General features: G+C 46.2%; 2 protein-coding genes across 3 annotated transcripts in view; one reads left to right on the forward strand and one right to left on the reverse strand.

Moving 5' to 3' along the window:
* Window positions 1-13184, forward strand: part of CSPG4 (chondroitin sulfate proteoglycan 4) — a 102526-nt gene extending 89342 nt beyond the window's left edge. Inside the window, exons 6-10 of the mRNA XM_035138148.3 lie at window positions 8319-8517; window positions 8810-8944; window positions 9369-9535; window positions 10128-10308; window positions 10712-13184. Coding sequence (XP_034994039.3) covers window positions 8319-8517; window positions 8810-8944; window positions 9369-9535; window positions 10128-10308; window positions 10712-12672 — 2643 coding nt within the window. The 3' untranslated portion in view covers window positions 12673-13184. The remainder of the gene's footprint in view (window positions 1-8318; window positions 8518-8809; window positions 8945-9368; window positions 9536-10127; window positions 10309-10711) is intronic.
* Window positions 9088-27743, reverse strand: part of SNX33 (sorting nexin 33) — an 83660-nt gene continuing 65004 nt past the window's right edge. Inside the window, exons 2-3 of one of the 2 annotated variants that reach the window (XM_088657153.1) lie at window positions 11106-11191; window positions 9088-10292 (exon numbers count right to left, since the gene is read on the reverse strand). In XM_088657153.1, coding sequence (XP_088513279.1) covers window positions 11154-11191 — 38 coding nt within the window. In that variant the 3' untranslated portion in view covers window positions 9088-10292; window positions 11106-11153. The remainder of the gene's footprint in view (window positions 10293-11105; window positions 11192-27743) is intronic. The other variant, XM_035138152.3, reaches the window with a different exon arrangement.

A 27743-nucleotide genomic window follows, 5' to 3' on the forward strand; every position in this document is an offset into this window, starting at 1 on the left:
CTCCGTTATCAGCATTAGCAGAGAAATAGAGTCTGAAAGCAGGTGTCTGTATGAATCTCAGCTCTGAGATCTAGCTGCTAAAGCAAGTTAGTTGCTGGCTGTGGCAGGGAAGAGGAAAGGGTGGGGCTGCAGTTTTCCCATGAGACCTTGACACCAAGCAAGGCATTGGGTGGGCACTTGGTGGTGGGGAGGTGCATCAGGGGAGGAGACAGCCCTTTAGCATTCTTTCCTTGGATGCCGCAAACACCATCTGTTTTTCCGTCTCTTGACTTGCCGTGCTTCAACGTTGCCACAGGATGGCAGCATACATCCATGCTATGGCTTCCAGCTTGCAAGGGCAGGTTGTGAAAGACGTGCACTTTTATGTAATACAGCAACCACCACAATCCAGCAAAGCGCCTGAACCAGTGGGGACTTTTCCACTGATGGTGGAAAGTTCTTGACTCTAGAGAAGTATAACTAGTCTGTAATGTAACAAAGCAGCCAGAAGCCCCGAACAATGGTTACATCCGTATTTTAAAGTTTCCCATAATACATCTCAGGATGCATCATCAAGACATCAAAGATATGTCACAGAAAAGGTGGGGTCTCAGGTAGAACCTGACACCCAGTCCTGCCCCTGTCACTCAAATATAGTCTTTCACACTTATTCCATCACAGTACAAAGGAAAGTATTGACAGTTCCCTGGCCAAGCTTCATCCCACTATGGGGCAGGTAGGCATTGTGATTGAGGTTGTTATCTGTCCGAAACTCTTGGGGCAGGATATTATGGTGAGCCCACTCACACCTCCCCTTATACCTCACTTCCCTGGGTCCTAAATGCCATTGGAACTGAGAAGATTGATACAACAAGTGATTTCTTATGCATTTCTAAAGTTTTTCCATTGAGCCAGTATATTTATCAATGAATTGCAACATTTGATATTGACATTTCCCTGTTTTCCTTTGTTGGAGACCTGGGGCTCAGTGGGGAGTTGCAGGCTCCTGAGCTGAGCTCCCCTTGCAGATTCAATGCCTTTGCAGAGATGTTGCTTTTATTTTCTCTTGACACTAAAGGATTTGGTTTGATGGGTGAAAGGCAGGGAAATACCTCTCTGTGGTCCATATGTGGGTGAATTTGTGCAGCAGACTCTTGTCTTTGCCTTATGGCAGTGGTGGAGCTTCATGCTCCGGCACAGGGGGGGGGGGGGCAGAGAGCAGGCAGGGGAGGATAGAGATCTACAGGGGATATGGTGCCTCTGTGGATCCTGCCACCTGAGCTGGCTGTCTCACCTTGCTTCATGGGTGGGCCAGTCCTGGCTGATGAGGACACTTTAAGTGGCCATGTAAGGTCAAAGAAACTTATCTGACTAGTTCAGCCATAGAATCCTCTATGGGATTCTAACCCTCACTGGGTACAGGATCCCAGACGGAGCCCCACAAACCCACAAAAATATGTTCTGTTTCTTGTGACCAAGAGCAGCCCTGGCTTACTGATGTTGTTGTTGTTTAGTTGTTTAGTCGTGTCCGACTCTTCGTGACCCCCTGGACCAGAGCACGCCAGGCACTCCTGTCTTCCACTGCCTCCCGCAGTTTGGCCAGACTCATGTTTGTAGCTTCAAGAAAACTGTCCAACCATCTCGTCCTCTGTCGTCCCCTTCTCCTAGTGCCCTCCATCTTTCCCAACATCAGGGTCTTTTCCAGGGAGTCTGCTCTTCTCATGAGGTGGCCAAAGTATTGGAGCCTCAGCTTCAGGATCTGTCCTTCCAGTGAGCTTACTGATACCTGTTCTAAATCACTTTCTTTGTTTTGTGTCCAAGTTTTCCTTTTGAGATGCTTTGTTAAAATGTTAGCGTGAAGTACAACTGTTGTCCTCCTTCACGGCTCCTAGAAGTTAAGTGCCTGGAGGCCAAATCATTCACTTGCTTTCCAGGTTTCAGGCTTGTTAATTTGGAGATGTGATCAAGGCCAGTGGACATCCTGCCAAATATGAGCAATGCACTCATTGGAGCCAAGGTTCAAGGTTCCAATATCATAGAACTGTGGAGCTGGAAGAGGACCCCGGGGTCATCTAGTCCAACCCCCTGCAATGCATGAACCACAGCTCACAAATTCCTGGCAGGTGGTCATCCAAGCTTGGTTTAAAATCCTCCAGTGAAGGAACATTTTCTCAGCAGCAACCCAGTGGAACGGGGAGTCAAGCTTAACCAGAGACTCAGGGCTGTAACTGAAATTAATCACCCGTGTGCTGTTTTAATTGAACAGAGCTTAATGGCATGATGAGAGATTTAATAGGAAATAAAACAAGCTGCATATGATAAAATACTGGTAAATAAAGCAACCTACATATTTCAAAGCAATTTCAGGCAATCATAAGTAAGGGTGGCCATTGACAAGAACTTTATCTCTTGCCCTGTGATTCAGAAAAATGACCAAGAGGGAATGTAGAATGATGCACTGATTTATTACCCACCCTTCACCCTAAAGACCCAGGACAGGTGACAACATTCAAATAGTTTATTATTTAAAACTGTTTAAAGAAACTTCCAATCATAAAAATAAGGGGGGGGGGGTCCTAAAACAATCAACTCAAGTGTGAGAAGGCAAAGGAATGAGCTGCATATTCAGCATTTGCCAGAAGCTTTGTACCGAAGGGGCCAGGTGCACTTCTCAGGGGCCACCCCAGAGAAGGCCCTGTCCCAAGTCTCTGAGGACAGAGGAACTGCCAAAATGCCCCCCTCCCCTGATCTCTTCATCCAAAGGGTATCTAGGGAAGGAGGCAGTCTTTCCAGTATTCAGGGTCTGCTTGTTAGAAACTACAGGCTTTTTAAACTATACAGTATAAAAAAAGAATAGGCAAGATAGAGGATTTGTTGCAAAAAAATTCCATGGAATTGTTTCAAGCTAGTGGGGGGCACATTAAAATAATGCATAAGTTGGTATCAAAAGTCATCATAGCTCCAGCAAACTCCTTATTGCCTTGGCACACATTTAGATACTACCCCAAGCAGAAGGAAAAAGGCTGCACGGAATGCGAGAGAGAGAGATGTGCCGCAGCTCTGTGCATTAGCGAGCATCACAGCAGGACTGAGTGGAGTTTGTTCATACAGAAAAACTCTCTCCAGGGTGTTCAGCTCCAAGCAGATTCCAAAAATAAAAAACAGTCTCCACAATTGGATGTTTCCTGCAGGGGGCGCTGGGTGATTGGCACCCACAGGCTGAGTGTTGTGGGACAAGTCAGTTGAGGCCAGCAGAAAGATAGGGAGAATTGTGTCTCTGGGCAGGGGGGGGGCACAAAGGCAGAATCCCAGGTGGGCCTGTCATGGGGGGGGGGGAGGCTGTGGAAACAGAACCATGCGGGGAGGTGGAAGTAATATGAAGAAAGAACAAATCCAAAGTGACAGACCAAACTGATGTTCTCATTGCAGATGATCTCGTTGTTTAACAGATGCTAATCAGGAGCATTTTAGGGCCAGGGCTTTTTGTTTTTATCATTTAATGTGTTCAAGGTCCTGTAGGCATTCAAGATTCATTCAAGATTCATTCTTTGGCTGGGATTCTTTCTTAAGGTCAGGAAAACGAAATGTGTTTGGGGTGACACATGTGGGAATTCCCTGTGCTTTTTTTAAATCAGTGGCAACATTTTATTACATTTTTGTCCTGAGGCAGTGGATCCCAAACTGCAGCCTGTGGGCCACCAGTTGTCCAGGCCACGTCGGCATGGAACAGTCATGTGGATCTCCATTTTTATTCTTATTGCTTCTTATGTTGTATTTTATTTCATGAAAATTTGAATTGCATGGAATGCAAATTGTAATTCAATAAAATACAAGAAACAAAAGAAGCAATAAAAATATAATTAAATATGTTGTTGTTGTTGTTTAGTCGTTTAGTCGTGTCCGACTCTTCGTGACCCCATGGACCAGAGCACTCCAGGCACTCCTGTATTCCACTGCCTCCCACAGTTTGGTCAGACTCATGTTCGTAGCTTCGAGAACACTGTCCAACCATCTCGTCCTCTGTCGTCCCCTTCTCCTTGTGCCCTCAATCTTTCCCAACATTAGAGTCTTTTCCAGGGAGTCTTCTCTTCTCATGAGGTGGCCAAAGTCTTGGAGCCACAGCTTCACAATCTGTCCTTCCAGTGAGCACTCAGGGCTGATTTCCTTAAGAATGGATAGGTTTGATCTTCTTGCAGTCCATGGGACTCTCAAGAGTCTCCTCCAGCACCATAATTCAAAAGCATCAATTCTTCGGCGATCAGCCTTCTTGATGGTGCAGCTCTCACTTCCATACATCACTACTGGGAAAACCATAGCTTTAACAATAGAGACTTTTGTCGGCTAGGTGATGTCTCTGCTTTTTAAGATGCTGTCTAGGTTTGTCATTGCTTTTCTCCCAAGAAGCAGGAATCTTTTAATTTCGTGACTGCTGTCACCATCTGCAGTGATCAAGGAGCCCAAGAAAGTAAAATCTCTCTTGGTTTTTTTTATGTTGAACTTCAGACCATATTTTGCGCTCTCCTCTTTCACCCTCATTAAAAGGTTCTTTAATTCCTCCTCACTTTCTGCCATCAAGGTTGTGTCATCTGCATATCTGAGGTTGTTGATATTTCTTCCGACAATCTTAATTCCGGCTTGGGATTCATCCAGTCCAGCCTTTCGCATGATGAATTCTGCATATAAGTTAAATAAGCAGGGAGACAATATACAACCTTGTCGTACTCCTTTCTCAATTTTGAACCAATCAGTTGTTCCATATCCAGTTCTGACTGTAGCTTCTTGTCCCACATAGAGATTTCTCAGGAGACAGATGAGGTGATCAGGAGACAGATGAGGTGATCTTTAAGAACTTGCCATACTTTGTTGTGGTCGACACAGTCAAAGGCTTTTGCATAGTCAATGAAGCAGAAGTAGACGTTTTTCTGGAACTCTCTAGCTTTCTCCATAATCCAGCGCATGTTTGCTATTTGGTCTCTGGTTCCTCTGCCCTTTCGAAATCCAGCTTGCACTTCTGGGAGTTCTCGGTCCACATACTGCCTAAGCCTGCCTTGTAGAATTTTAAGCATAACCTTGCTAGCGTGTGAAATGAGTGCAATTGTGCGGTAGTTGGAGCATTCTTTGGCGCTGCCCTTCTTTGGGATTGGGATGTAAACTGATCTTCTCCAATCCTCTGGCCATTGCTGAGTTTTCCAAACTTGCTGGCATATTGAGTGTAGCACCTTAACAGCATCATTTTTGAACTCCAAGGCCAAACTTGCCAGTTGTTCCTTTTATCTCTTGATTCCCTACTTTAGCATTCCAATCCCCTGTAATGAGAAGAACATCCTTCTTTGGTGTCATTTCTAGAAGGTGTTGTAAGTCTTCATAGAACTGGTCAATTTCAGTTTCTTCAGCACCGGTAGTTGGTGCATAAACTTGGATTACTGTGATGTTAAAAGGTCTGCCTTGGATTCGTATCGAGATCATTCTGTCATTTTTGAGATTGCATCCCAGTACAGCTTTTGCCACTCTTTTGTTGACTATGAGGGCCACTCTATTTCTTCTACGGGATTCTTGCCCACAGTAGTAGATATGATAGTCACCCGAACTGAATTCACCCATTCCCTTCCATTTTAGTTCACTGATGCCCAGGATGTCAATATTTATTCTTGTCATCTCATTTTTGACCACATCCAGCTTACCTCCACTCATGGTTCTTACGTTCCAGGTTCCTATGCAATATTTTTCTTTGCAGCATTGGACTTTCCTTTCGCTTCCAGGCATATGCGCAACTGAGCGACCTTTCGGCTTTGGCCCAGCCGCTTCATCAGCTCTGAATCTACTTGTACTTGTCCTCCACTCTTCCTCAGTAGCATGTTGGACGCCTTCCAACCTGAGGGGCTCATCGTCATAACTTTTATATGCCTGTTGTCTTTGTCCATGGAGTTTTCTTGGCAGGGATACTGGAGTGGCTTGCCAGTTCCTTCTCCAGGTGGATCACGTTTAGTCAAAACTCTCCACTATGACCTGTCCATCTTGGGTGGCCCTGCATGGCATAGCTCATAGCTTCTCTGAGTTATTCAAGCCCCTTCGCCACGACAAGGCAGTGATCCATGAAGAGGATTAAAGATATAATTAAAGATATCATACAGCATCTAGCACAGCACTTTAAAATTGCCACAACAGGCACAACCCTCAGCAATGCAACCCATACAAGTGGCCTAGTACACGTGTGTTTTTCTTCAAAGGAGAGTGTGTGTGTGTGTGTGTGTGTGTGTGTGTGTGAGAGAGAGAGAGAGAGAGAGAGAGAGAGAGAGAGAGAGAGAATGACTGTGTATGTGTGACTCTGTTGTTGGCCTTCACCTCAGGTCCCACCCACCACCAACTACCGTGTTTCTCCAAAAATAAGACACCGTCTTATATTTATTTTTCCTCAAAAAAACCACTATGGCTTATTTTCAGGGGATGTCTTATCTTTTTTCCTCCTCCTCCTCCTGCCGCGGCCAGCATTGCAGCTGCACCTATCACTATGTCTTATTTTAGGGGTATGGCTTATATTCCTTGAATGCTTTAAAATCCTGCTACGGCTTATTTTATGGGTATGTCTTAAAATATGAGAAACAGGGTACCTCCAGTGCCATGAAGCCCCCAACCACACTGCATGTGGCTCTCGGGGGGAAAGGGAAAGGACTGCCTATGCTTGCTCTAATGAGTCCAAGACAATGCTCTTATTCCTCACTTTCCTAGCTTAACTGCAGACCAACCCTGTGAGTTAGGTTGAGCTAAGAAATGGAGAATGGCCCAGCATCACCTAGTGAGCTTTCTGGCTGAACGGGGCTGTGAACCTAGATCTCCTCAGTCCAAATCCAACACTATAGCCACTAGGCAACACTGCTTTGTTGTAGAGAGAGGCACAATGGGATCAAAGTGGCCTGTGAGCCCCACGTCCAAGTGCAGGCCTAGAAGCCTCTTCAGTGCAAGCCCAAGAGGAGAGGTGGGGAGCCTCGGGCCTGGGGTCAAATGTGGCCTTCCAGGCCTCTCAGCCTGGCCCTTGGGATTCTTCCCTTCCCTTGCTGGCTTTTCGGTGCTTCCTCCTCAAGCACTCAATGGTCCAATGGCCCATCTAGCCTGGCCTCCTGTTCTCACCAGATGCCCCCATGGGAAGCTCGCAAGCAGGCCTTGAGCACAGGAGCAGCCCTCTCCCCTCCTGACTAGAAATGTGTCCTTGAAACCTCTGGCTTTTGTGGGGCCAGAATGCACCCAAATGCACAAAGCAAGGGCTACATCTTTTGCCTGCTCACCTTTGCCTCATGCCCTGCCCACCACAGGCCCAGACATTTGGTAGGAGAAGGCCACTGCTTCAGGCAGCAGAAGTCCCCTCCAGCAGCACACCCACAGTTGCCCCCTACTGCCTCCATCATTGGTGCCAATTTTGGGAAATATCGCGTCTGTTTGGGGCGAAATCTCACCTGATTTCTGCAAGCTCTCACCCCAAGTCAGCGGTAGTACATGGGGCAGAGCACAAAGCAGCACTTTCCATTTCACCTCGCCTGAGGGAGTCCCTTAGGATGACAATGCTTCCCTGGCTTCCCTGGAGGATCTGACTCATGGATACTGGATTCAGTGTTTTACCCCAGTCTTTTGGGGAAGTAATGTGTGTGTTTTCTCTTTCTTTATCTCTGGGAAGCTGGGGCAGCGGATCTTGCAGAGGGTTGAGAAAAGTGACCAGAGGGGATGGTCTCCACATCACTTGCTTGAAAATCCAAATGGGCCAATGGGCCTAAATAGGCCAGCAAATTAATGGAGGACAAGGCTATCAAGGGCTACTCTGCCTCTAAAAAGCAGGATGTGCATCTTCCTGTCCATACTCCTGTGCACAAGATCACAGAGCTCAACCGATGTACTTTTCTCAGGGCCGTACTCTCACCTTTTGCAGTGCTGCACAAGATCATGGCCTTTAACAAAAGCATTTTGGGTTGGATGAGATCTCAGCACAAAATCACATGAGATCACAGTGCCCCAAATGGGGGGGAAACAGGATGTCCCTGTTTTTCAGGACACTTGCAGGGTATCTGAATGCCAGTTGCTGGAAACCACAAGTGGGGAGAGAGCCCTTGTGCTCGGGTCCTACTTCCAGGTTTCCCACAGGCATCTGGTTGGCCACTGTAAGAACAGGATGGTGGACTAGCTGGGCTTTTGGCCTGATCCAGAAGGTTATCATGTTCTTATGACAACCCCTGTGCTACTGCACCCCTACCAACCACACCTCTAGTGGTGGTGGAATGCGGAACAGGTTCTCACAATGGGGAGCCTGGCTCTTTGGTAATCCATTCCATTGATTTATGGACCCTTCCCACCAGATGCAAGAAGGTGGCACAGCAGAGATAACTCCTGAACACCTCAGCAGTGAAGATGAAGACAGCCCTCCAGAGGAAGTCATTTATTCCATCAGGGCACCTATCAATGGAAAGGTTGTGTTGAAGCCATCGCCTACCACCTCGGTCCAACGGTTCACCCAGGCCCAGATCAACAGCCAGCTTGTTCAGTTCGTCCATGAAGGTATCCAGCAGAAGGAGGGAAAGCAAGCTGGGTGGGTGGGGAAATTGGGGCATGGGGACATTGGAAGCTCAGACCGTTGGTCCATCTTAGCTCAGGACTATCAACACTGGCTAGCACTGGCTCTCTGGGCCTACAGAGAGGAGTCTTCTCCTCCACTACCTGGCGATGCCAGGGACTAATCCTGAGACTTTCTGAAGGCAAAGTATGTGCTGCAGCTCTCCATCACCAAGTAAGTAAGCAAGTGCAGGAATGTCTTCTCCCAGACCCTGACATCCTGGGTTTTATTCTACAGGGTCCCTGGATGGAGGCTTTTCCTTTGACTTGTCTGATGGGGAGAATATGTCTCCCGGGCATTTCTTTGCTGTGAGGGCCGAAAAGAAACCGGTTGTCACTCTGGAAAGCAAGAGAGATCTGATAGTGTGTCCAGGTAAGTTATCTGCAAGGAAGATAACATGGGAGCATGGATAGAGCTAATCTGTTGATTTGGGTTTCTCTCAGTTTCTCATTTTTTCTAAACTTAAGCTCACCTCTCCACTTCCCCACCTCAGATTGCATTTTAAAAAGTCATTGTGAGAATTCACCAGCATTTTAATGCGCATACATTTTTCTGTAAAATTTCCATAATTTATACAGAATCATAGAATTGTACAGTTGGAACAGACCCCAATGATCCTCGAGTCCCACCTCCAGCAATGCTAAAGAATATCACACAACCCCTCAAAACTTTGGGGGAACAATTTCCTTGTTTCTTTAGGAGTGAAAGTGGGTGAAGCTTTTACAGCTTTTACAGCTTGTGGCCTGAAGGTGGTGGCCTTCCGATGCTCAGCTCCTCCTAACCATTTCTTTCCCAGGCTCTCTTCAGCCAATCAGGAGCCAGAACCTGAAAGCAGTGACCAATGACGAGGCAGAAGCCCAGTCGCTCTCTTACATCATAGAACAGCCTCCAGGCTTTGGCAAATTGGTGAAGAGCCAGAAGGGGGAGGACAGAGGGCAGCTGAGGAACTTCACCCAAGCTGAGGTAGAGGTCTTGGCCGCTTCTTTCTTGATGTCCCTCATACCTTGATTTTGAATAGAAATACAGAAAGCTGTGTTTACTGAGTAAACAGAGTCTGGCCATTGTCCACGTGGACAGTATTGGTTGACTGGTCCACAGCTACTGCAGAAAAAACTCAAAAATCAAGGTATACTCGAGGACAAACAACGCTTCATTTTCAATTACGTGGCAAAAAATTATTTCATATCCCAAAGGACTCCAGTAAGAGATCCTACTCTTTGAAATTCTTACTAACCTCCTACCTTTAAGGGAAGGTTAGAAAGACCTCAAGGACAATAACATGATATTTATTAATAAAACAAATATTTTTATAAAATGTTACAGTATTACCCCACAACACCAATAATAATAATAATGTTTTGCAGGGAGTGTGACTGAAACCACCCAAATACTTAATTTGTGTGTGTGCATTTTTATTTTGGTTTTGGTTCAGGTTTTCATTTTTCCCAGTGTGTTATTAAAATGTATATTCTTCTTCAAAATAAATACAAAGACATTATTGGTTTGCTTTCACACAGTGCCTAACCCACTTTCCTTCTTACACATATCCAATCAGGTGGATGCTGGGGTAATATCCTATCAGCATGAAATGCCACAGGAACCTTTCTGGATTCTTGGGGACACTTTCCACTTCCGAATTTCTTCTCCCTCCATGATCTCAAACCTGTATGTCCTTGATGTGTTGGTCTCCTTCAACATCAGCTGTCCTCACAGCTCCACTCTGTGGAGAAACAAAGGTAAAAGGAGAGTTGAGATGCCAAAACACACATAGAATCATTGAATTGTAGAGATGGCCCAGATATCACAGCAAAGAGAGCTGTTGTGATGGAAAAGTTTGCTCTGTCCTAGGAAAGGGATGTGCTGTGTTGTCCCTGAGCATAAAGATGACTAGGTTCTAGTGAAATCTCGGGAGATGAGGGAACATTTGCTAGAAATAAATCCTTTGAATTCTCAGAGAACAGAAGGGAGCCCAATAGCCCACATGGTGAGAACAGGATGCTGGACTAGATGGGCCATTGGCCTGATCCAGCAAACCACTTCAGATGTTCTTATTGCTCTCTTGATTTTTCTTTCCAGATGACCTGCAACCTTTCTGTAATCATGCATATTATTATTTTTGCCCCTCCCACTATCTCCCAGGCCTCACTGTTTCAGAAGCTCAAAGTGCAGTGGTCAACATCTCATTACTGGATGCTTCTAACCTTCTTGCTAAAGAACCTGCCTCCAGAAGAGCATCGTATGATGTGATATTTCTGGTGACGGAGCTACCTAGCCATGGGACCCTGTCCGTTGCTGATGGACCAGTTGATAAAAAGCATCCCTACTTCCTCCAGTCTGATCTTGCTGCAGGTGACTTGGAATATGCCCACCATGGACCCAGCACCCTGGGAGATCATTTCAGCTTTAAAGCCTGGCTCCGGCCCAGCACAGTAAGATCTATTCAGCCCCCACAAAATGTGGAGGAGCCTGTCATTTCTGGGATGTTCAACATCACAGTGAGTGACAGTAATGAAATGCCACCTGTGTTGCTCACCCAAGGCCAGGTTCTGCAGGTCCTCCAGGGTTCCCCCGCAATGCTTTCTCAGGAACAACTGAACACCATGGATCCTGACAGTTTCCCTGAAGAAATCAAGTACAAGATCCTTTCAGGGTTCTCTAGTGGCTTTGTAGTCAATATCCATGCTATGCAGGTGGCAATTACCCAGTTTACTCAAGCAGACATCAACGCAGGGCACTTGAGGTTCATCGCCAATGGAACAGACTCTTCTGGAGTCTTATACCTTGCTATCTCCGATGGACACAGTCCACCCATCTTAACTTCTTTGGAAATCATAGTTCTTCCAGCAACCACCTGGGCAACAAATCAGATCCCGTTGGAGATACCACAGGGTGTCAACATGGCCTTCCTGTCTCGCAAGCACCTTCTGGGGGCCTCAGGCCAAGAGCAGCAAAATGCTGTCTATAGACTCATCAGGGACCCACAGTTTGGTCAGGTGAATGTCAACCAAAAGCCCGTGAGGGACTTTTCACAGAGCCAAGTGGACAATGGAGAAGTGGCGTTTACTTTCACTGACTTCATCTCCCCCAAAGATGAATTCCAGTTCCTTGCCACAGCAGGAGATGTCAACATTTCAGGCATTGTGAATGTCATGGTCAAGGCCTTGGTCAAAACCCAGCAGGATATCCTTTGGCCAAGAGGAGCCACTGTCCAGCTCAACACTGACATCCTTGATGCAAGTGAGCTGGGCAGCAGGACCAAGAGCGTCCCAGCCTTCAAAATCCTCCGGGCACCCCAAGGGAGCCATTTTGTGAAACTCTCGAGAGACAAAAGGAACCAGCCTGTCTCCACCGATGCCTTCACCCAGCAGGATATTGAGGGAGGGCTAGTTGGGGTGGAGATCTGGGAAAGAGAAGACTCTCAGGAAAACCTCCAGCAGGACAGCTTTCTCTTTGAGTTGGTGGCTGATGGGGTGCCCCCTGCTGTGGAATCAATGACATACATCACCGAGGTCTTCAATTCCTCAACACCCTATGGAGGGAAACTGCTCAAAGTGCCTGATTTCCAAGAGGGGGGCCAAAGCCCCACAAGCCAAAGCATAACCCCTTCTCCGCAGATGTTGACAACTAGGCACCCAGAGCCAGAAAACACTGAGTATAACTCCAGCGAGACACGTGTTCATCCAACAGCATGGGCTGGGCACATAACAGTTACCAGCGCATTTCCTATGGAAAGGAGCACACTCCTTAGTTTCATTGAAGCCAATATGTTCAGCATCATTCTCCCCATCTGCCTCATCCTTCTGCTTCTGGCTTTGATCCTGCCCTTGCTGTTCTACCTCCACAAACGGAACAAGACTGGCAAGCACAATGTCCAAGGGACACCCCCCAAATACAAGAACGGTACAGTGGTAGACCAGGAGACTTTCCGGAAGACTGACCCTAACCAAGGCATCCCTTTGACAACGGTCAACACACTGGAGGCCAAAGGAACAGGACCCAACTCTAAGGGGATAGGGCCGGGAGGCCAGCAGGATCCAGAACTGCTCCAATATTGTAGGACACCCAACACAGCCTTAAAAAACAGTCAGTACTGGGTCTGAGGACTGGAGCGAGGGACAAAATAGCCTCTCTTGAGGTGGAGCGCCATGGGCTGCGTGGTTTCCTAAAGATTATCTCACCTCTTTCTCCTCCTCTGCCTGATTGCCTGATTTATATATGAGACAGTCCCTGGGATTCAAGGAAGCCCTTCCTGCACAGGTCAAATTCTTTACTGGTTCTCCAGACCTGGTTTTCCTCAAAGATGTTGGCTCAATGGCAGGGAAGTCTCCTGGAATGAAATAAGGGAGACCCTAACAAAGCTGTACGTTTTTCAAGGGAGAATAGAAAATTGCAGCTTCTCCTCTTGACAATCAAAGCTTTCCTCTGTTGTTTTTTAAAAGCAATTTTAAAGTTCTTATCAATGCAACAATGTGCTTGAAAGCATATGGAAATCTTAGAACCCAAAAGAGGAACCAACTGCGGTTTCCAAGGATTCATGGGTGGAGCTTCAGTGTCCTCACATAGCTTCTCCCCGTGACTAGCAGAAGCTCAAATAAATTATGCAGAATACTAAGCGCTGCCAGATAAATTATGCAAAACAAGAGAAAGCATACACATTTATCTAATTTATGCAGATTTCAGAATCCTGTTTTTCTCAGGGGGGTGAAGGTGTCACAGAATAACTGGGATGAGAGTGCTTTTTGAAAAAAAAATGTTATTTATTAAGAAGACTTTGTGTGCAGCTTGCAAGCTTCAACCCAGCAGAAACTGGTGGGACATTTTTGCAGACCGTCTGGGGATGTCTGCTCCCCTCTCCTCCCTCCTCGCCTCTCCCAATTAATAATAATAATATTTTTATTGTCAACGTACAACCTCCATCTCCAGGGATCAGTGGTGTGAGGGAGCACTGGGCTGCACGTGTAACACCACCAGGGCCATCCCTAGGTCTCAGGTTTAGCCTGAGATATCCTGGCTGGGCAGCCCTAGAGGTAGGGGTGGGATGATGCTGTCGCCCCAAATACATGTGATTAAAAAACAACAACAGGGAACAACCACGGGACAAGACAATGAATATCCCTAAGTGACTTTCTCTCCTACTCCACTGTAGTTTAAGAGTCAAAGCAGCAGCAACAGCACAGGGGAAAGTTTGGTGACACCTGAATGGTTGCAAAAATTTACTATGGCATCAGCTTTCATGGGACAAGAGTCCACATGGTTTTGAAAACCAGGTTGCTAGGAAAGGCAAGCAGCCACCCTTTCTTTCCTGTTTCTCCCTGCCTTGAGCTTCTGAGCTGCAGCCAGGCCTACCATAAGGCAGACTGAGTTGGTCCTGACTCAGGTGGCAGATCATAGAAGGCAGGATGTGGCGGCGAGGAGTTGGAGGACAGAGCAGTCTGTGCCATAAGGCTTGCCAGGCATGTCCCTAAACCTCAGTTATGCCAGAAGACACGGGTGTTTTCCCAAGTCATACCCACACCATACATTTAAAGCACTCCTATAGTGCTTGAGCAGTCATGGCTTCCCCCAAAGAATCCTGGAAACTGTAGTTTGTGAAGGGTGCTGACCTCACAGCCTTCCGTTTCCCAGCACCTTTAACAAACTACAGCTCCCAGGATTCTGCATGACTGCTGAAGTGCTAAACAAGCACTGTGGGTCTGCCCCCTGCTCCCAGTGTTAAGATTTAATTGCTACTCCAGTTGAACAGTGTGTAGAATGGAAGGGACACCACTTCATGCCCCAGGGATAAAATTATCTTGGGCTAGCCCTATTCTCACTGATTTAATCAGGCACAACTTGCCCCCCCCCACACACACACACTTAGGTCCCATCCACTAAATACATTTAAAGTACTCGGAGATACCACTTCTGAAACAGCTATTGTTTGTCATTTGTTCAGGGTACTAGGAACTGTACTTCACAAGCTACACTTCCCAGGATTCTTTAGTGGGAATGGGAGGGAAGTCGCATCGCATAAGAGTGCTTCAGATGTATGGGGTAGCCGTGCCTTCACTTCCTTCAACTGCCCCCTTGGGGGGTGGAGCTAAGGATTATAAACAGCTGCCCAAGCCCCATCTGCTCCTCTCTGCTCCAATCACGTGTTCTGAAACAAACATGGCAAATGGCACATGACCCCACTTTTTGTTCTAGGACTCCATTGGAAGAGAGACCTTTTCCCCTCCAGGCTAAGGTTACCAGATTTTTTTCAATGCATCCGGGGACACTTTTCAACTTCAATGGATTTTGTATGGGGACTGATTTGTAAATCCAGGGACTGTCCCCGGGAAATGGGGGCGTCTGGTAACCTTATTCCAGGCCCATCCTTGAATATTCCAGTTTCAACTTTCTAGTCCTTTCACTTTTTATGACACCATAACATTCTACCTATAGCTTAGTGCACAATTTCCTCGTGCTTTTAAGCCTATGAGTCAAATTTAATTATGTTTTATTAACCATTTAATGCAGTGGCATAACTTTGCGTCTATATTAAGCTGTAGTTATATTTTGGCTGCCCTGCAGTGGTTCCCTACCGAGTTATGGATATGGTTTATCACAAAATTTCTGGGTTTTCTTGAGTGGGTAACACAGGAACAAGCTGCCCCACAAAACTGTCGTGTGATTGAGGGTTGCATCCATACTCTCCATTTAAAGTACACGACTTCCCCCCCCAATAATCATGGGAATTGTAGTTCGCCCCTCATAGAGCTATGATTCCCAGCATCCATAACAAACTGCAGCTGCCAGGATTCTTTGGGGAAGTCATATGCTTTAATTGTGCTTCAGACATGGTCTGTGGGTAAGGCCTCCTTGGGTCAAAAGGTCCTATGAAGAAGAGATGAAGGAGCCAGTCATGTTTTGGCCTGGAGAAGAGAAGCTAAAGGGAAATATGATGGCTGCCTTCTGCCAAAAGGCCACCAGAGAAGATGGAGCAGACCTGTGCTTGTTCTTCCAGAGGGCAGAACCAGAACCAAAGGGTGGGAACAATAAGAAATCATATTTTGGCTAAACATTAGGAGACTCTTCCTAACAAAGCTGTTTCCCAACAGAATGGGCCATTTTGGAAAGGCTCTCCTTTGCTGGGTGTGTTTAAACAAGGCCAGGGGCTCCCCCACACCAGACCTTTAAGGAATCCCAGACACTGTACCGTAAGCTTGCTATGGGTGCTGGGAATTGTTGCTCTGTGGTGGGGAAGCTCCAGTTCCCAGGATTCTTTAAGAAGGGGCATTACTGTTAAATGTGCTTTTAGATGTATGGTGTGGATGTGGCCTGGGATGTTACACTGAAAAGATTCCTGCATGGAGTCTTGTTGACCTTTAAGGTCCCTTCCAACTCTAAAATCTCTATGACGCTATGACATTAAGGAAGGGCAAGGGGAAGGGGAAGGGGAAGGGAACCTCTCTAGCCCTCTGGATGTCACTGGGCTTCAACTCCCCTTATCCCTGGGCCTCAAGGGAGTAGGAATCATAGCCTCATAGAATTGTAGAGTCAGATGATACCCCAAGGGTCATCTAGTCCAACCCCCTGCAGGTGGCCATCCAACCTCTGCTTTAAAACCTCCAAGGAAGGAGAGGCCACAACTTCCCAAAGGAGACAGTTCCACTGTCCAACAGCTCTTACTGTCAAAAAGTTCTTCCTGAGGTTTAGTCGGAATCTCCTTTCTCATCACATGAAACTTCATTGGTACGAGTCCTACCCACCCTAGATCAAGTAAAACTACGGTATAGAAATACTTAACTAACTGACCAATCACATCGGTTCTGCCCCCCCCCCCAAAATCTGGGCCACACTCATGTTCCCACCAGTGGTGTACACACAGCATTAGTCTCAATCCTTATCTATCCTGTCAGTTCTTATGAAACACTGGATTTCTCCCCAAACCTGCTTCAATCCCAATTGAGAAAAATAACAAGCTAGATGTGTTCCAGCCTCAAAGTCAATGAGGGGCAAACAGGTCCCAACTGCCCCATACATTTAAAGTGCTATGGTGACACACTCACAGCTCCACCCCCTGCAAAGGAATCCTGGGAGCTTTAGTTTGTTAAGGGTGCTGAGAGTTGTTAGGAGAATCTCTATTCCCTTCACGGAACTGCAATTCCCAATGTTCCCTGGGGAAGAGGGACTGATTGTTAAACCACTCTGAGAATAGGAGACATAGGTCTCCTAACAATGCTCAGCACCCGTCACAAATCACAACTCCCAGGATTTTGGGGGGAAGGCATGACTAATTGAAGTGGCATGGTGCAAATAGGGCTTAAATTATGCAACTGTACTGTACACACTTTTCAGTGCTATTTTTCTCGACAAAGAGAGATGCCAGAATTCACCCTGAATGCCTCCCTTGTTCTCCTCAAAGGGGAATGGTGCCCACCTGAGAGATGCTGGAACTGAGTTCCGGTGAGTTCCAGCTGGAAAAAGCCTTCTTTTAATCCTGCTTTTAATCCAGTAACCCACCCAGTGGCGGAGCTAGCCACTCAGGCACTCAGAGCGGCGTACATGCCATGCACCTGGGGGGCTGGGCGATCGGCGCCATTGGGGGCAATCGGTGCGGTGATCAGTGCCCAGGGGGGATTTGGTCACCCCCCTCAGGGATGACACCTGGAGCAGATCGCCCACCGCCCCCCTTCCTAAGCCCCTGAACCCACCCATTCCCCCAATCATGAGATTTTGTCATTTTGTTTTCTGAAGGCACAAGAGGTGCTGGTGATATGGAAATAGCCCCTCTTGGTACCAGCATGAAGCAAAGGGTGGACCTTTGTGGGCATGTGAAGAATACAAGAGACTGACAGAAGGAAGCCATGCCTAAAAGCTAGACCCGACTATTTTGGTGGGTTTTTTAAATAAAATAAAAATTAAAGGGGAAAATGGATGTACATTTCCAAAATATAAGATAAAAAACAAATAAAATAAAACCTACATACAGCAACCCCTGTTTTGTGTGGTGTAGGCTCTTATGATGTAAATAATGGGCCCTGCCTGCTATATATAGGGCCCCATAACCTTCTGTAGCTTAGGGCCTCATCAGACTTAAATCTGGCCCTGAAAATAAGTCTATCAGATGTTGCTTCACATGGATTGAGTACAGTGGTAAAGGTAAACCCCTGACCATTAGGTCCAGTCGTGACAGACTCTGGGGTTGCGGTGCTCATCTCACATTATTGGCCGAGGGAGCTGGTGTACAGCTTCCAGGTCATGTGGCCAGCATAACAAAACCGCTTCTGGCAAACCAGAGCAGCACACGGAAACGCTGTTTACCTTCCCGCTGTAGCGCTACCTATTTATCTACAGGCGCTCACCCCATTGCAGGGATTCAAACCGCCAACCTTCTTATCAGCAAGCCCTAGGCTCTGTGGTTTAACCCACAGCGCCACAGGTTAAGTACTTAATTGGTTTCAGAAGTCCGTACTTAACCTGAAGTCTACTTAACCTGAAGCGTACTTAACCTGAACCGAACTTTCCCATTGAAAGTAATGGAAAGTGGATTAATCTGTTCCAGACAATGAAAAACATCCCCTAAAACAGCAATTTAACACAAATTTTACTGTCTAACGAGACCATTGATCCATAAAATGAAGGCAATAATCAATGTACTATACTATAAAATAAATAAGACAGTACTGTAGATGAAAAAAATTAATGTTTACAGTGGTACCTCGGGTTAAGTACTTAATTGGTTCCAGGGTGCCATTCACACCCTGAAAAGTACTTAACACAAGTGGCGATAGCACACATGCGCAAAGGGCCGATAGAGCGCTTCTGCGCATGCACGCATGGCGGAACCCGGAAGTAAACACTTCCTGGTCCGTGGAGTACTTAACCTGAAAGTACTCAACCTGAAGCGTACTTAACCCGAGGAATGACTGTAATTTATAACAAGGCGACCAACTTTGTAAAAAATGCCTGGAATAAAAATGGGCTATTTTTTTAACAAAAGCGCACGGTCATGTCGAAATTTATTAGAGGGGGCAGGAACTTGTCTTCAAAGGAAGAGGCAGAGCAGAGTTATTTGACCTTCACATTTTGCAAGAAGAGGAATTCCATATAACTTTGGAGATGAGGTAGGCACAGACTGGATTCCTCTCCAGCTTCTGCAATGTTTCCTTGCTAAGCACATGGGCTTGCTGTGCAGTGCCGGCTCCACCATTAGGCAAAATAAGGCCACTACCTCAGGTGGAAAATGTCAGGCTTGCAGGAGGGTGGGGGTGGGCAGGAGCAAATGCATCACAAAAAAAGCAGGTGCAGGACACCAGCTAGAGCCACAACGCTGTAAATACCTTTATAAGCTCACTGGAGCAGATCTCACGTTCCAGCCAGGCACATTTCATTTCACTTTAAACATGGGCCAGGAGCATAGCTGTGGGACCAGCATCACTCACATGGTCTATCGCTACTTTCCAGCAGCTCTGAGGGCTGGGATTGTCTTCACGCTGTTGTTCGCAGACTCACCTGTCAGCAGCCACACAAACTGCAGTGTGGCAACATCCTTAAGAACCATAGCTGCCAAGTATCCCATTTTTCACGGGAAAGCCCCTTATTTCCAAGCCATTCCCGGTGCTGCCACGGATTTGTGCACTTTTTAAAAGTTTGCTTTCGTTGTTTTACTCCCTGCTTAATTAATTTGTGTGTATCTCTCTGTGTGTGTGGGAGGGGGGTGTTTGTAGAACAATAGGATTAAGGTCTTTTTCTCAACTGTTCATGTTATAACATTTTTGCTGTGAAGAAGAGGCATGTGATCTCTGGTGAGTCAAATTCAGTTTTGAGAACTGCAAAAGTAAACCAAGCATCTGTGATAATATCTTGTAGGAGAGAAACTGCCCAATAATCTTACAAAAACCTCTGGAAGAGCATGACATTGTGAATGGATTAATCACACCTGCCAAGTCCTGGACTGCAGAATCCGGGACCGGCAGCCGCGTGACAGCGAAAGTTGCGTAGACGCAACTTCTGGTGTCGCTTTGCCCATCTATGGGCACCGAAAATGGCCGCTGCCGACACCGGAAGTTGCGTCTACGCACTTCCAGACATGCGTAGATGCGACTTCCGGTGCCGGTGCCAGCCATTTTCGGTGCCCATAGATGGGCAAAGCAGGGGGAAAATGGCCGCCGGCAGGAGCAGAATAAGGGAGAATAACGGGAGATGAACTGATACGGGGGACCGCCAGGAAACGGTACAAAAAAAGGGGGGTTCCCGGGGAAAACGGGGTACCTGGCAGCTATGGGATTAATGGAATTTTTTCCCAAAAAAGTTAAACATATACAGCCTTATTCTACATAATTAAAAAACTAATCTTTATTTCATGATGGAATAACCTTTGGATGGCAATATACTTTCCTCAAAAAGCATTTTATTTAAAAAAATCCAATTTAAATCCAAAAAATCCAATTTAAATCCAAAAAATCCAATTAAATTTTTAAAAAATCATTGATTTTAATCCACCCTGCAATTTACAGTTCTTTCTAGTTTGGCGCTCGGTATGATTTAATCCTAATTGCTCCTGTTTTAAAGCTCACTCTGGCTGGCAGTATGCAACAGAGAAAGATGGATTGCTTTTGGCTCCTCCAAATTACAGTTAACATTTTCAGACGCAGCAGGCAAAAAGTAAGAGTACTAATTTCCAGAATGTCCCCTGGGTGTGCCAGCCTTGTCCTACCTAGAATGTGTCTGGCTGCTATGTAAAATATCAGATGATCTATTGTTTGAAAAGCACCAAGTCCTCTCTCTAAGAAATTAGAATTCTCTTAATGCGTTCTCCTGTATCCAAGTTAGGCCAGACACACACTTCATAGCTAGAGATCAGAATTTTACATTTCTTAGGAATGGTGGTTATTTGCATCCATAGTGTCTGCCTGTACTTGACACTTCTTAACAGGCAGAAATTCAACATGTAAAAATTTCCTCTTCACTACATGTTCACACTAGGGAAATGTAGTACCTGTGTTGAATGTTCACCTGTTGCGCAGCTTTTAAAGGTACAGCACCCAAGCCAGAGTCCCACATCTTTTTGCACAAGATAGTGACCGCCGAGGACTCCTTATCCCTTTCCCTCTCCCCTTTTCATTGTATGTCTCAGAATTATATTATATATAGATGGTTTATATGATTTTATTGTTTTATATATATGCCAATAAAGGTGTTGAATTGAATTGAACTGACCAATCATGTCAATTCTGCTTCCCCCCACCCCCACAAAAATCCTGGCTACGCCCATGCTGGAAGGCCAGTAAATGCAGAGTCTAAAATTACCAAATTGTTTCTGGTACCTGAACACTTTAATAGCAACAAGTTGTTTTTTTTATGAAAAAGATATCTATCCTCCTTCTCACTCCAAAGATGCTCAAGCTGGCTACCGAACAGTAATACGCACAGAATATTACTGAGGTGTGTACAATGTCTCTCTCATATTTTTCCCTTCTAACATTTTAACGAATCAGTTTAGGTTATTGAGACATTGGGAAGAAAAGGGGGGAAGAGGAGGGTGGGATGGGGAGATGGATGGGGGTGGTGTCCATTCTGAAGGTGGGGGAAGATGATGGTGTGTAGCCTGGTGTAAATTAATTTGTAGCCTGGGGGGATCACCGCGCCCCGCCTGAGAATCGTAGACTGTCCCCGGGACAGGTGAGGGTGCTGATCCCTTCTTTTCAAATCCGAAACTTGGCAGCTATGTTAAGAACATATGTAATAGGAGGGAGATATAGATATGGAGTCTAGCACCCGCCCTGGTAGTGTAAGTTGTGGTTTTGTGTATGTAGAAAACCGCCTTTAACTACCACCAAGTACACAGAGGGGCAGGGGAGACAGGACAAAAAGGATGAAAACACTTAGAGGAGATTCCCATGTTGAAGGTTTGGATTCAAGGTACTGTAGATCCCTGGTGAAAGAAAGGCATTCCCCTCCAACTCAATCCCCACACCTCAAAAAAGCTGTTACTGGTCCCATTAGCTCCCCGTCCACCACACACACACACACACACACATACTTGAAAAGAGACATACGATCCATTCAGGGACTTGCACAGTATCAACCCCCAGTGTTATCTTGCAAATGTGGTATTTGAGAAACTATGTAATGTAATGTAATGCCTGCTGTTCCATTTCAAAAGAGGTTCTCTTGTGCTGCACTCTGGCAAACTGTGCTTCAGATGCATCTCGGTTTCTGTTTCTCAGCTGCCAGAAAGGGAATGTAAATAAATGGTAGCGAAAGAAGAAAGACGAGCTGGACCAGATGATAAGCAATCCCACATTCTTTCTCTTTTGTCAAGAGGGAGGAGATCTGCAACTTCAGCCGACTAGGGCCATGGGCTCAGCATTACACATTACATTTCTATATCTCACATCAGCCCTCCGAGGTACAGTGGCATCGCAAGGGGGTGGGGGTGGGGGTGCCATGTCTGGAGGGGTGACAAAAAGGCACCCCGCAGGGTGCTCGCCCGTGGTGGCGCGAGTAGTCATCGCGCCACCACAGTGCAGGATCCTCCGTTCACGGCTGCAGCTACGAGCAGAAGATCCTGCCACCGTCTATGTGGCATTTGAGCAGCACCGGCGGTAAACTGCTACGTACAACGCATGCATGGTCTCCCACGCATGCGCTGTACGTAGTGATGCCACACATGTGCCCTACATAGCTTTTGTTTGCCCCTGCTTTCAGTGTTGTGTTTCCTCTTTTTGGGGGGTGTCTTGAAGTCTTCACCTTGCCAGGTTGTCTCTCCCTCCCCCCATCTGTCCTGCTCTTCTCATACTGGTCTCATCCACACCATGTCTCTCAAGTGCATCTGTGATGGACAGCAGAGCCAGACCTGAGGCCTGGAGCCATAGGAGCCATTTCTGAGGGAGACAGTTGGATGGGGCTGGATTTGAGAGGGGAGGCAGGGTTCAGGTTGAGGGACAGCGACAGCCAAGGCCTGGTTGAAAGTACTCAATTTATTGAGGTTCCCAGCAGATGCCCTCTATGAAAACATTACCTGTTGAGAAAAGCTTAACAACTTGGCCTGCCCCCCCCCAAAAAAATCCTGGCAACACCCATGGGGACAGGGTTCGAGATATGGATTGGATTTGACTGAAGGAGAACTGGCTCTGATCTGAGTGGAACATCTGCTCTGAGGAGAATATCTATCTATGGCCAGAGGAAGGAGCCTCTCAGCTCAGATACGAAGAGTGAGTATTCAGACAGGAGGTCCCTGGAGGGCTGAGTGAGCCAGGAGAGGAAGAAGCTGTGGGAAGGCAGACTAAAGCCGGGTCTCCTTCCATTCGGGAGGGGAGAGATAGTACAGGAAAAGAAGACCCCCAAGCCAGTCCCAAGGGCCAAGGGGAATCCCCTGGGGTGGCATTGCGAAGAGAGAGGAGAACTGACGGAATGGGCCCCTTGGTCAAGAACCAAATGAATAAAGTGTGAAGGAAGCTGTGCTGTGGCAAAGGTATTTAACTCTAACATCTGTCATAATTAAGTAAAGGAATGAGAGGGAAGGAACAGAAACCAAGTTAAACGTTTTACCACCTAGAACAACTGATTTTTAGCAAAATAAAAAATTCTTTCAGTAGCACCTTAAAGACCAACTAAGTTTTTTATTTTGGTATGAGCTTTCGTGTGCATGCACACTTCTTCAGATACACTTGAAACACAGCTACCTACCTGTAACTAGAACTGATTTTTAGTAACTGAAGTTTAAGAAAAGCTGTGCATATACTAATGTGTTTAAGCCTGTGACGTCCTTATATTTAGTTTAAGTAATAACTTCTACGTGAAAGAACGCATCTCCTGACCCAACTTTGTTTCAGCAACCTCTTTTTTGAAAATAAAACTTTTCTTGTTTGATCAACTCCTGCCTGAGACTCCCTGAATTTCCCTCACCCAAGTCCCCCACAAGATGTTGTTGTTGTTTAGTCGTTTAGTCGTGTCCGACTCTTCGTGACCCCATGGACCATAGCACGCCAGGCACTCCTGTCTTCCACTGCCTCCCGCAGTTTGGTCAAACTCATGTTCGTAGCTTCGAGAACACTGTCCAACCATCTTGTCCTCTGTCGTCCCCTTCTCCTAGTGCCCTCAATCTTTCCCAACATCAGGGTCTTTTCCAAGGATTCTTCTCTTCTCATGAGGTGGCCAAAGTATTGGAGCCTCAGCTTCACGATCTGTCCTTCCAGGGAGCACTCAGGGCTGATTTCCTTAAGAATGGATAGGTTTGATCTTCTAGCAGTCCATGGGACTCTCAAGAGTCTCCTCCAGCACCATAATTCAAAAGCATCAATTCTTCGGCGATCAGCCTTCTTTATGGTCCAGCTCTCACTTCCATACATCACTACTGGGAAAACCATAGCTTTAACTATACGGACCTTTGTCGGCAAGGTGATGTCTCTGCTTTTTAAGATGCTGTCTAGGTTTGTCATTGCTTTTCTCCCAAGAAGCAGGCGTCTTTTAATTTCGTGACTGCTGTCACCATCTGCAGTGATCAAGGAGCCCAAGAAAGTAAAATCTCTCACTGCCTCCATTTCTTCCCCTTCTATTTGCCAGGAGGTGATGGGACCGGTGGCCATGATCTTGGTTTTTTTGATGTTGAGCTTCAGACCATATTTTGCGCTCTCCTCTTTCACCCTCATTAAAAGGTTCTTTAATTCCTCCTCGCTTTCTGCCATCAAGGTTGTGTCATCTGCATATCTGAGGTTGTTGATATTTCTTCCGGCAATCTTAATTCCGGCTTGGGATTCATCTAGTCCAGCCTTTCGCATGATGAATTCTGCATATAAGTTAAATAAGCAGGGAGACAATATACAACCTTGTCGTACTCCTTTCCCAATTTTGAACCAATCAGTTGTTCCATGTCCAGTTCTAACTGTAGCTTCTTGTCCCACGTAGAGATTTCTAAGGAGACAGATGAGGTGATCAGGCACTCCCATTTCTTTAAGAACTTGCCATAGTTTGCTGTGGTCGACACAGTCAAAGGCTTTTGCATAGTCAATGAAGCCGAAGTAGACGTTTTTCTGGAACTCTCTAGCTTTCTCCATAATCCAGCGCATGTTTGCTATTTGGTCTCTGGTTCCTCTGCCCTTTCGAAATCCAGCTTGCACTTCTGGGAGTTCTCGGTCCACATACTGCCTAAGCCTGCCTTGTAGAATTTTGAGCATAACCTTGCTAGCGTGTGAAATGAGCGCAATTGTGCGGTAGCCTGTGGTAAATGGTAGAAATTCATTTAATTGGTGTAGCAAGAGGTGGGTCCACTATATTTAATTGGTTAGGGTTGCCAGACTCAATAGAGGACAGGACTTCTGTGCCTTTAATTGCCCTGCTCTCTTTTGAGTCTGGAAACCTTAAAGAGAAACCAGCAGACCCTTTGTTTCATTTCCAAGCATTTCTCAAAAGAGAGCAGGGCAATTAAAGGCACAGAAGTCTTGTCCACTATTGAGTCTGGCAACCCTATTGGTGGTTAGCATCCAATGCAAATTTAAAGCACATGACTTTCCCCCAAGAATCCAAGGAAACTTCCCGACACCCTTAAGAAACCACAGTTTCCTAATACATTAAAGGTCTGAATGTCATGGATGACTCTGGGGTTGCGGTGCTCTTCTCATTTTACTGACCAAGGGCACCGGTGTTTGTCCGCAGATAGTTTTCCGGGTCATGTGGCCAGCATGACTAAGCCACTTCTGATGAAACCAGAGCAGCAGATGGAAACGCCATTTACCTTCCTGCCGGAGTGGTACCTATTTATCTACTTGCACTTTGATGTGCTTTCAAACTGCTAGGTGGGCAGAAGCTGGGACCGAGCAACAGGAGCTCACCCCGTCATGGGGATTCAGACCGCCGACCTTCTGATCGGCAAGCCCTAGACTCTGTGGTTTAGACCAGTGGTTCCCAACAGGTGGTCCGCGGACCCCCAGGGGTCCGCGAGCTATGCCAGAGGGGTCCGCAAGATGCTATTAGAATAAAAAATATATTAAATATATTTCGTATGATAACAGATTTTTTTGTTTTGGCCGCTTCCTGCATTATCAGAGTCTAGCGCAAAACTAGAATTAGATAGAGGCAGTAGTTCTGCTGTATGCCATTAGGTGGCGCTTTACAAACACTACTGTTTTGCAAAGAGGCAGCGCACGCATTCTACTAACGCTCACCTCCCCAAGATGCTTTGCGCGCGTCGGCTTCATTTGTGCGCTACTGCGCAGGTACCCTGTCTTCTCCATTCCCCTCCCTCCTCCCTGGCGCGCACTGCCTCTTTGCAAAACAGTAGTGTTTGTAAACATAGCGTTGTTTTTCGCGGAAGCTACAGTTTGTGTAGTTAAAAATGGACCGTTGGTTAAAAAGTGGTTCGTTAAAACGACAAAGGCCTACAGATGAAGAGGAAGATAATGCATTTGATGTTCAAGCAAGTAAGTCAGTGACTCTCGAACCGATCTTGTCAGTGTCCATTGAACCTAAATCGTCGGCATCCCTTGAACCTAACCCTTCCAAGATCAGTGTTAAGCTTACTGGAAAAAATAGATTAGGAATTAGGAATTAGATTTAGGATTAGGAATTAATGGGGGTCCTTGTCACAATAGCGGCTCGATGAGGGGTCCTCGAGAAAATTTTGTGGGAACCCCTGGTTTAGACAACAGTGCCACCCACGTCCCTTCCTAACATTACATTACATTAGGGCAGGCATCCCCAAACTGCGGCCCTCCAGATGTTTTGGCCTACAACTCCCATGATCCCTAGCTAACAGGACCAGCGGTTGGGGAAGATGGGAATTGTAGTCCAAAACATCTGGAGGGCCGAAGTTTGGGGATGCCTGCATTAGGGGAAATTACTTTGCAAACTGGTGTAGGACTGTGGAGAACTGAATTTAAGATTTAAAATATGGGAAATGAACAAATTCCTATGCCCCACAAATAACCCAGAGATGCATTTTAAATAAAAGCACACATTCTACTCATGTAAAAACACGCTAATTCCTGGACCGTCCGTGGGCCAAATTTAGAAGGTGGTTAGGCCAGATCCAGTCCGCGGGCCTTAGTTTGCCTACCCATGCATTAGAGTGTCAGCCTAGGATCTGGGAGAGACCAGGGTTAAAATCTCCACTTGGTGTCCCTGTGGAATGCCCTCCCTTCAGATGTCAAGGAAATAAAGAACAACATAACTTTTAGAAGACATCTGAAGGCAGCCCTGTATTAGGACATTTTTAATGTTTGATGTTTTACTATGTTTTATATATGCTGTCAGCTGCCCAGAGTGGCTGGGGAAACGCAATCAGATGGGTGGGGCATAAATAACATTATTATTATTATTATTATTATTATTATTATTATTATTATTAAGCAGCTCATCTTGGGTGAGGTCAGTGCCTCTCAGCCTAACCTACCTCACAGGATTGTTTTGGGATTAAATGAAGAGCGGGTGGAGAACCATAAACACCACCTTAGACTCCTTGCAGAAAAAGATAGGCTATAAATGCATTAAATTAAATTACATCAATAATGAAAAATGCTGTGGTATTCTTACATGGTCTTTCCTGGTAACATGCTCAGGGTGGAGTCCCCAAAACACAAAGAAGGTTATCCCCACCCACAGGACTCAAAAGCCCCCAAAGAAGGACCTCTTTTATCTCTGGCTTCTAATCCCACCCCTGCCAGCCTCACCTGATCCCAGCACAATGATCTGCTGAGAGACAAACAGAAAGAGAGAGAATTAACCATGAGGTAGCTTTTGTTCCCTGCAACAAAGGGGTTATAAACCGTAAAACTGAGTGGGAAGCAGAATCTTAAATAGCCATGCATTTATTCTCTTGCTACTTCCTTCTGAAAGGCTGAATGATCAACCACTTGCAGGTAACCCAGGAAGGGGGAGCTGCCAGGTGGCTAAGAGTTTAAAGGTATCGCCCTTCTGCCCATCCAGGATTACGGATGGCAGAAAAAGGTAATTGCCCAGGCTTACAACTCCACCCAGCCTCCAGTGACAAAGGTTGCTTGCAATTTGCTTCCTGGCAAAAATAAGTGTCTGTTTCAGTGACTCAGCGGCTGCCTCATAAGGAAGTATTGAAGCAGCCCAAGCATTGGATCTTATTCAGGGCTCAAAAGACCTCACCCTTGTCCTGAACCCTCAGCCAAATTGTGAGGCATCAGCTCTAGCACATTCTCAGTTGCCTTCCAGAACAAAAGAAGGCAGGCACAGAAAT

The sequence above is a fragment of the Zootoca vivipara genome, chromosome 13, assembly GCF_965207765.1.
Source record: "Zootoca vivipara chromosome 13, rZooViv2.hap1.1, whole genome shotgun sequence".
In the NCBI taxonomy this organism is placed as follows: Eukaryota; Metazoa; Chordata; class Lepidosauria; order Squamata; family Lacertidae; genus Zootoca; species Zootoca vivipara.